Source organism: Coregonus lavaretus (assembly GCF_964263955.1).
Source record: "Coregonus lavaretus genome assembly, chromosome: 21".
Taxonomy (NCBI): domain Eukaryota; kingdom Metazoa; phylum Chordata; class Actinopteri; order Salmoniformes; family Salmonidae; genus Coregonus; species Coregonus lavaretus.
In genome coordinates, this window is record NC_140008.1 from 14,701,722 (window position 1) to 14,711,435 (window position 9,714).

Below are 9,714 nucleotides of genomic sequence, written 5' to 3' on the forward strand. Positions count from 1 at the left end.
CACCTCAGCACGCCCCCCCAGCCCTCACCACCCTCCCCCTCCCTCCTTCCCTCCCTTTCCCAGCCTCCCTTCCCCTAAAACAGAATGTGACACCTGCCCCCTCTCCTCCGCCCCATTATTGCAGGCTTTATAAGGGGTTAGAGTTGATCAGGGGACGGCTGTGACCTCGCCGGGCCCAGTTAGCCTAGCATGTGGCTAACGGCTAATGGCTAAAGGAGCTGGCGCAGTGACGGGAAATGACATCCCTCATCTGAAAAGTACACAACCACCCCCTCCATTTGGGCCCACTGCTTTTCCACCACCAGCAGACGAGCTATCGTTATCGCAAGCCATGTGTTAGCAGACATCTATCAGCAAGACCTAGTGTGGCCTATCAAATCAAAGTTTATTGGTCGCGTACACAGATGTGTTATTTTTTTTATTTAACCTTTATTTAACTAGGCAAGTCAGTTAAGAACAAATTCTTATTTACAATGATGGCCTACCAAGAGGCAAAAGGCCTCCTGTGGGGACGGGGCCTGAGATTAAAAATAAAAATGTAGGACAAAACACACATCACGACAAGACAGACACCACAACACTACATAAAGAGAGACCTAAGACAACAACACAGCATGGTAGCAACACAACATGACAACAACACGGTAGCGAAACAACATGGCAGCAGCACAACATGGTAGCAGCACAAACATGGTGCAAACATTGTTAGACACAGACAACAGCACAAAGGGCAAAAAGGTAGAGACAACAATATATCACGTGAAGCAGCCACAAGTGTCAGTAAGAGTGTCCATGATTTAGTATTTGAATGTAGAGATGGAGATAAAACTGTCCAGTTTGAGTGGTTTTTGCAGCTCCTTCCAGTCACTAGCTGCAGCGAACTGAAAAGAGGAGCGACCCAGAGATATGTGTGATTTGGGGACCTTTAACATAATGTGACTGGCAGAACGGGTGTTGTATGAGGAGGATGAGGGCTGCAGTAGGTATCTCAGATAGGGGGGAGTGAGGCCTAAGAGGGTTTTATAAATAAGCATCAACCAGTGGGTCTTGTGTCTGTTATACAGAGATGGACAGTTTACAGAGAAGTATAGAGTGCAGTGATGTGTCCTATAAGGAGCATTGGTGGCAAATCTGAAAGCCGAATGGTAAAGAACATCTAGCCGCTCAAGAGCACACTTTCCTGCCGATCTATAAATTACATCTCCGTAATCTAGCATGGGTAGGATGGTAATCTGAATCAGGGTTAGTTTGGCAGCTGAGGTGTAAGAGGAGTGATTACGATGGAGTAAACCAAGTCTAGATTTAACCTTAGCCTGCAGCTTTGGATATGTGATGAGACAAGGACAGTGTACTGTCTAGCCATACTCCCAAGTACTTGTATGAGGTGACTACCTTAAGCTCTAAACCCTCAGAGGTAGTAATCACACCGGTGGGGAGAGGGGCATTTTGCAGATGTTATCCCATATTTAAGAAATATCAGAACGAGCAATGCCAGAGTATACCAGTCAAAAGTTTGGACACACCTACTTTTTCAAGGGTTTTTCTTTATTTTTACTATTTTTTACATTGTAGAATAATAGACATCATAACTATGAAATAACACATTTGGAATCATGTAGTAACCAAAAAAGTGTTAAACAAATCAAAATATATTTTATATTTGAGATTCTTCAAATAGCCACCCTTTGCCTTGATGACAGCTTTGCACACTTGTGGCATTCTCTCAACCAGCTTCATGAGGTAGTCACCTGGAATGCATTTAAATTAACAGGTGTGCCTTCTTAAAAGTTAATTTGTGGAATTTCTTTCCTTCTTAGTGCGTTTCAGCCAATCAGTTGTGTTATGACAAGGTAAGGGGGGTATACAGAAGATAGCCCTATTTGGTAAAAGACTAAGTCCATATTATGGCAAGAACAGCTCAAATAAGCAAAGCGAAATGACAGTCCATCATTACTTTAAGACATGAAGGTCAGTCAATACGGAACATTTCAAGAACTTTGAAAGTTTCTTCAAGTGCAGTCGCAAAAAACCATCAAGCGCTATGATGAAACTGGCTCTCATGAGGACCACCACAGGAATGGAAGACCCAGAATTATGAAGTTATTAAGACCCAGGAAATTTGTCCTTTGGTCTGAAGTCCAAATTTGAGATTTTTGGTTCCAACCGCCGTGTCTTTGTGAGATGCGGTGTGGGTGAACGGATGATCTCTGCATGTGTAGTTCCCATCGTAAGGCATGGAGGAGGAGGTGTTATGGTGTGGGGGTGCTTTATTTAGAATTCAAGGCACACTTAACCAGCATGGCTACCACAGCATTCTGCAGCGATACACCATCCCATCTGGTTTGGTTTTCAACAGGACATTGACCCAACACACTTCCAGGCTGTGTAAGGGCTATTTTACCCAGAAGGAGAGTGATGGAGTGCTGCATCAGGTGACCTGGTCTCCACAATCCCCCGACCTCAACCAAATTGAGATGTTTTGGGATGAGTCGGACGGCAGAGTGAAGGAAAAGCAGCCAACAAGTGCTCAGCATATGTGGGAACTCCTTCAAGACTGTTGGAAAAGCATTCCAGGTGAAGCTGGTTGAGAGAATGCTAAGAGTGTGCAAAGCTGTCATCAAGGCAAAGGGTGGCCACTTTGAAGAATCTCAAATATAAAATATATTTTGAATTGTTTAACACTTTTTTTGGTTACTACATGATTCCATATGTGTTATTTCAAACTTTTGATATCTTCACTATTATTCTACAATATAGAAATAGTAAAAATAAAGAAAAACCCTGGAATGAGTAGGTGTGTCCAAGCTTTTGACTGGTACTGTACGTCTCATGTCTGAGCCATTGAATTATGACTCCACTTATGTCCCTATACTGTCATTTTGCCTCTTTGATTGCCTTACGGGGGTCATAGCTGGACTGTTTGTACGTCCATGTTCCCAGTCACCTTGCCGTGGTTAAATGTGGTGCTTCGCACTTTCAGTTTTGTGCGAATGCCGCCATCTATCCACAGTTTTTGGTTTGGATAAGTTCTAATCATCACAGTGGGAACAACATCCTCTATGCCAGGGGTGTCAAACGTACGGCCCGCGGGCCGGATCAGGCCCGCAAACGGGTTTAATCCGGCCCGCGAGATGATTAAAAAATAAATAAAATAAATAAAAATATATATATATTTTGTAAAGTATAAAAATGCGCTGCAATTTTTCAATAAAATAAACTGCTGTTCCAATTGCGTCCACTGGATGGCGCAATAGCAATTGTGTTAAGCAAGCAAACTGTTTATACCGGGGCAGAGCAAGTAGGTCAAGCACGTGCAGCCAATGAGCTACTTTGTTTTGCCCGCGATATTTATTACGGCTTCTACCTTTAACATTATGTGCTTTGGCACCCTCATTGCCCCAATATGTCTCTGTCAAAAAAGAGAAAAGTGGACGCAGAGTGCAGAGTGTTCCAAGAAAAATGGTCATCCTATTTAATCACGGAATTGAATAGGAAAGCTGTATGTTTGGTGTGTTCAGAGCATGTTGCAGTGCTGAAAGAATATAACCTTCGTCGCCACTATGTGAGTCTTCATGCCGACAAATATGACAACTTTCAAGGACAGCGGAGATGAGAGAAGGTGAATGAACTGTTGGCGGGTCTGAAGAAACAGCAGTCTGTGTTTACTCACAGCCGAGACATCAGTGACGCTGCAGTGAAAGCTAGCTACCTCATTGCTAATGAAATCGCAGTGGCTTCAAAACCATTTAGTGCAGTGAATTTGTAAAAACATGCATGATGAAGGCAGCGGAGATTGTGTGCCCTGAAAAGCGGCAGGCTTTTGCAAATATCAGCCTGACAAGAAACACAGTTGCAGACAGGATTTCCGATCTTTCAGTGGATTTGGACAGCCAGTTGAAGCAAAAAGTAAAGTCATTTATTGCGTTTTCGGTTGCAATTGATGAAAGCACGGACATTACAGATGTTGCACAACTGGCCATTTTTTCATCCGCGGAGTTGATGACACATTGACCGTCACCGAGGTGTTCGTGGAGTTGGTGCCGATGACAGATACAACGACAGCAGCTGATATTTTTACCGCACTCGTCGGCGCGCTGGACAGGGTCGGAGTGGACTGGTCCCGCGCTGTCAGCCTGGCTACAGATGGTGCGCCCTCAATGATCGGGAAAAAAGCAGGCGTTGTGACAAAGTTCAGAGAGAAAGTGCAATCTGCAAATGGAGGACGTGACTTTTTGACTTTTCACTGTATTTTGCACCAGGAGGCTTTGTGTTGCAAGTCATTAAAGATGGATAACGTCATGAAGGTGGTCATCCAAACTGTTAATTTCATCCGATCCAGAAGCCTGAATCACCGTCAGTTTGACAGCCTTCTCAGAGAGAAAGACCACATCTATGGCCTGCCATACCACACTGAGGTAAGATGGTTAAGCCGAGGTGCTGTGCTGAGGCGTTTCTTTGATTTACGAGAAGAAATTGAACAGTTCATGGAAGAAAAGGGCAAACCAGTGTTAGAATTTCATTCCGCAGAATGGATGCCGGACCTTGCATTTATGGTGGATGTTACAGAGCACCTGAATAACTTGAACAAACAGCTGCAAGGGCGCAACAAAGTTGTCACGCAGTATTATGACAGCATACGTTCTTTCAAGTTGAAGCTGTCATTGTGGGAGACGCAACTTGCCGGTGGTGATGTAGCTCACTTCCCCTGTCTGAAAAATGTGTGCGCGACCCAACATGTGGCAGACATGAAGCGGTTCAAAGATAAAATAACGGGACTGTTACGGGAGTTTGAGCAACGCTTTCAGATTTATGTTTATATGTTTTTATGTTGATGTGCTATTGTTTTTAATTGTTTTTATTTTATTTGTATATTTAACCTATTCTTGACTCTGTGGTTCTTGCACTTGTTTGGGGAACAGGATTTCATTATTTGTATCTACATTTCTGCCTGAGAAATGACACCCTGATATAGTTCTGTGATCTGTGATATACTTCTGTGAATCACTGAGGCATTGTGTGTTTGTGTGTTCTTTGTCCTCAGAACTTTCAAATAACTTGAGGTGTTTTATGATTAATAGTGATGTTGTGCTTTTGGACACTGTCCTCAGGCTCCAGCTTTATGTTTATATGTTTTTATGTGCTATTGTTTTTAATTGATTTTATTTTATTTGTATATTTAACCTATTCTTGACTCTGTGGTTCTTGCACTTGTTTGGGGAACAGGATTTCATTATTTTTATCTACATTTCTGCCTGAGAAATGACACCCTGATATAGTTCTGTGATCTGTGAAACAGTTCTGTTAATCACTGAGGCATTGTGTGTTTGTGTGTTCTTTTTCTTTAGAATTTTCAAATAAAATTGACGTGTTTTATGATTAATAGTGATCTTGTGCTTGTACTATTTTGGACACACTGTCCTCAGGCTCCAGCTTTATGTTGTATGTTGATCGTATTAAAACAAAGAAAACAATCTGAAGTTGTTGTTTTTAAGTTATATATACCATGATCTTTCCGGTCCGGCCCACTTGGGAATAGATTTTCCTCCATGTGGCCCCTGAGCTAAAATGAGTTTGACACCCCTGCTCTATGCACTTCATGATGAACCCAGTCACTGAGTCAGTGTATATGGCGATACTATTCTCAGAGGCGACCCGGAACATTTCCCAGTCCGCGTGATCAAAACAATCTTTAAGCATAGATTCCAATTGGTCAGACCAACGTTGAACAGTCCTTACCACAGGTGCTTCCTGCTTAAGTTTCTGCCCATAGGTGGGGAGCAGCACAGAAAGGAGGCATGATCTGATTTGCCGAAGGGAGTGCTGGGGAGTGCCTTGTAGCCACCCAAGAAGGGAGAGTAGCAATGATCCAGAGAGTTCAATGCGTGAGTAGCACAGGAGATGTGTTGATAGAATTTCGGTAGCGTTTTCCTTAGATTTCCTTTATTTTACTGCAGTGGGCTAAATCAGGGTCACAGAGTTTTTATTGGTAGTCTTAAACAAATCTACTTTAAAACAAAAGTATACACCTCACACACATGGTTATGGGCTTAAAAAGAAGAATACACCTGTACCATGTCAGATATATATAGCTGAAATGTATTCAATTTTGAGTTTGCATCCCAATATTACACTTTATATATATCACAGAAGACAAATATATGACATAGAAACACCGTATGACATAGAAACACCTGATTTTCAGCTGTTTAAAAAAATATATGTTTATTAATAAATAAAATAAAACATTCTACCCATGAGGCCACTAGAGGGCGATTTGGTAATTTGACTGCAGGAAAGGGCTACAGTCACCAGTTCAAATAAATGCGGCCGAAGAATATGCGGTTTCCAATTTGCACAAAGTCCAGTGTGGTTCCTTGAGAGCCGTAGCGGTGTCGGCTTGGGGGGAATATAGAGTACACGGCAGTGATGATGACCGAAGACAATTCGCTCGGGAGGTAATGCGGTCAGCATTTGATGGTGAGGTATTCCAGATCGGGAGAACAAAAGGACTTCCTGTACGTTACCACAATCACACCATGAGTTGTTAATCATGAAACATATTCCTCTCCTCCACCTTTCTTTTTCCCGGTCTCTGTATGACTTTCTGAAGGATCTATAAGCACTCTATAGTACTAATAGCATTCTATGGTAGACAAAACAATCCTTCTACATTGTGTACAGTGCTTTGCAAAAGTATTCATCCCCCTTGGCGTTTTTTACTATTTTGTTGCATTACAACCTGTAATTTAAATGTATTTTTATTTGGATATCATGTAATGGACATACACAAAATATTCCAAATTGGTGAAGTGAAATGGAAAAAATAACTTATTTCAAAAAAGTATAAAAAAGTAATAACGGAAAAGTGGTGTGTGCATATGTATTCACCCCCTTTGCTATGAAGCCCCTAAATAAGATATGGTGCAACCAATTACCTTCAGAAGTCACATAATTAGTTAAATAAAGTCCACCTGTGTGTAATCTAAGTGTCACATGATCTGTCACATGATCTCAGTATATATACACCTGTTCTGAAAGGCCCCAGAGTCTGCAACACCACTAAGCAAGGGGCACCACCAAACAAGCAGCACCATGAAGACCAAGGAGCTCTCCAAACAGGTCAGGGACAAAGTTGTGGAGAAGTACAGATCAGGGTTGGGTTATAAAAAAATATCAGAAACTTTGAACATCCCACGGAGCACCATTAAATCCATTATTTAAAAAATTGAAAGAATATGGCACCACAACAAACCTGCCAAGAGAGGGCCGCCCACCAAAACTCACGCACCAGGCAAGGAGGGCATTAATCAGAGAGGCAACAAAGAGACCAAAGATAACCCTGAGGGAGCTGCAAAGCTCCACAGCGGAGATTGGAGTATATGTCCATAGGACCACTTTAAGCCGTACACTCCACAGAGCTGGGCTTTAAGGAAGAGTGGCCAGAAAAAAGCCATTGCTTGAAGAAAAAAATAAGCAAACATGTTTGGTGTTCGCCAAAAGGCATGTGGAAGAAGGTATTCTGGTCAGATGAGACTAAAATTGAGCTTTTCGGCCATCAAGGAAAACGCTATGTCTGGCGCAAACCCAACACCTCTCATCACCCCGAGAACACCATCTCCACAGTGAAGCAAGGTGGTGGCAGCATCATGCTGTGGGGATGTTTTTCATTGGCAGGGACTGGGAAACTGGTCAGAATTGAAGGAATGATGGATGGTACTAAATACAGGGACATTCTTGAGGGAAACCTGTTTCAGTCTTCCAGAGATTTGAGACTGGGATAGAGGTTCACCTTCCAGCAGGACAATGACCCTAAGCATACTGCTAAAGAAACACTTGAGTGGTTTAAGGGGAAACGTTTACATGTCTTGGAATGGCCTAGTCAAAGCCCAGACCTCAATCCAATTGAGAATCTGTGGTATGACTTAAAGATTGCTGTACACCAGTGGAACCCATCCAACTTGAAGGAGCTGGAGCAGTTTTGCCATGAAGAATGGGCAAAAATCCCAGTGTCTAGATGTGCCAAGCTTATAGAGACATACCCCAAGAGACTTGCAGCTGTAATTGCTGCAAAAGGTTTCTCTACAAAGTATTGATTTTGGGGGGGGTGAATAGTTATGCACGCTCAAGTTTCCTGTTTTTTTGTCCTATTTCTTGTTTCACAATAAAACATATTTTGCATCTTCAAAGCGGTAGGCATGTTGTGTAAATCAAATGATACAACCCCCCCCAAAATCCATTTTAATTCCAGGTTGTAAGGCAACAAAATAGGAAAAATGCCAAGTGGGGTGAATACTTTCGCAAGCCACTGTACGTCCGAAACACATTGCTTATCTAAATATTTTCCCTCATCATGGCATATAGCTTTTCTTCTTCACCTTTATTCCAAAATGTTTGTTGGACTGCACACTTACAAGCCAATGACGCAACATAGGTATGAAGGCCAACGAGCAATGAGGTAATGTATGTCTGACATAAATGATAAATGTATGACTGATAATGAGATATGGCAACTTGCCCTCGCCATAGTTATGTAATCGAATAGTGCGGGAGGTAGCCTAGCGGTTAAGAGTGTTGGGCCAGTAACCGAAAGGTCGCTGGTTCGAATCAAGGCACTTAACCCTAATTGCTCCTGTAAGTCGCTCTGGATAAAAGCGTCTGCCAAATTACAAAAATGTAAATGAATACTAGAAGAGTACAGAAATGAGAGAGGGAAGGTTAGCGGATTATATGAAGTATCAATCAGAATGTGAGTAGCAGCATGGAGAGGAGAGTGTGACATCGATGGTGCCATCACACGCTACTCAGCCACGTGGACGGAGGGGAGGATAGTGGTGGTAGTGAGAGGGTGTGTGGAACTATGTATGTACTCTGGAATACTGCCATTTATCACTCACAACTCGTAAGAACTATGTGTGTGTGTGGAACCGTCTGTGGAACTGTGTGTGAAGTAAATGTGTGTATACGTATGTAGGCCTTATTTGTGAGGGAAGGTGGTCAGTGCAGATACGACTGGCATACCGGCATATCTTGAATTTTGAGGGACATGGGTCCATGAGAGTGTATGTACATGAACGTTGGAGGGGACAGCATATAGTCAGTCATCACATATAAAACCAGGGAATAGATGGGAAAAGGGTGGGGCGTACCATACATCTTTCCCTCGTCGGAGAGGATAATCTTCCTGCGTCCGCAGGGCGGGTAGATGGACAGGGCCTCATGGAAGCTCTGTTCAATGTCGGGGCTCCACACGCCCTCCGCATCGTTCTCAAGAGGCTTGTCCAGAGGCTCGTTCAGCTCCTCACTGGTGCCCCCAGGGGAGGGGGCCGGCACCCACTCCGCAGACGTGGTGGGGGCAGGGGGGACCACAGGACAGGGCTGGGGGTGGAGGGAGCAGGAGGGGGTAGACCCAGGAGGGGGAAGGGGGTTGGGTTGGGGTGTAGATGGTGTCTTCCAGGGGCCAAGGACAGGATAAGACAGGGGAGGGTGATCCTGAGAAAGCAAAATACATAATATTTAGGTCAGGTGAGGTTGAGTCAAGGAGTGCTGGCTAGAAGAATGTTAGGCCAAAAACAAGAGCATAGGAAGGCAATACCCATCATAAATGGTGAATGACAATATGATATGCTTTTAAGGATAACAAGGATTGCTTTCAAATATTGATTATGCTGCTAAGTATTTGGTACTTTGAATTGTCTTGGTATCCATAGTTATGAA

General features: G+C 43.1%; 1 protein-coding gene across 1 annotated transcript in view; it reads right to left on the bottom strand.

Moving 5' to 3' along the window:
* The window catches only part of LOC311149241 (transcriptional enhancer factor TEF-3-like), a 47,594-nt gene extending 38,365 nt beyond the window's left edge, over nt 1-9,229 (bottom strand). The window contains exon 1 of the mRNA XM_084186328.1: nt 9,147-9,229. Coding sequence (XP_084042454.1) covers nt 9,147-9,153 — 7 coding nt within the window. The 5' untranslated portion in view covers nt 9,154-9,229. The remainder of the gene's footprint in view (nt 1-9,146) is intronic.
* Between the last annotated feature and the right edge of the window lie 485 nt (nt 9,230-9,714).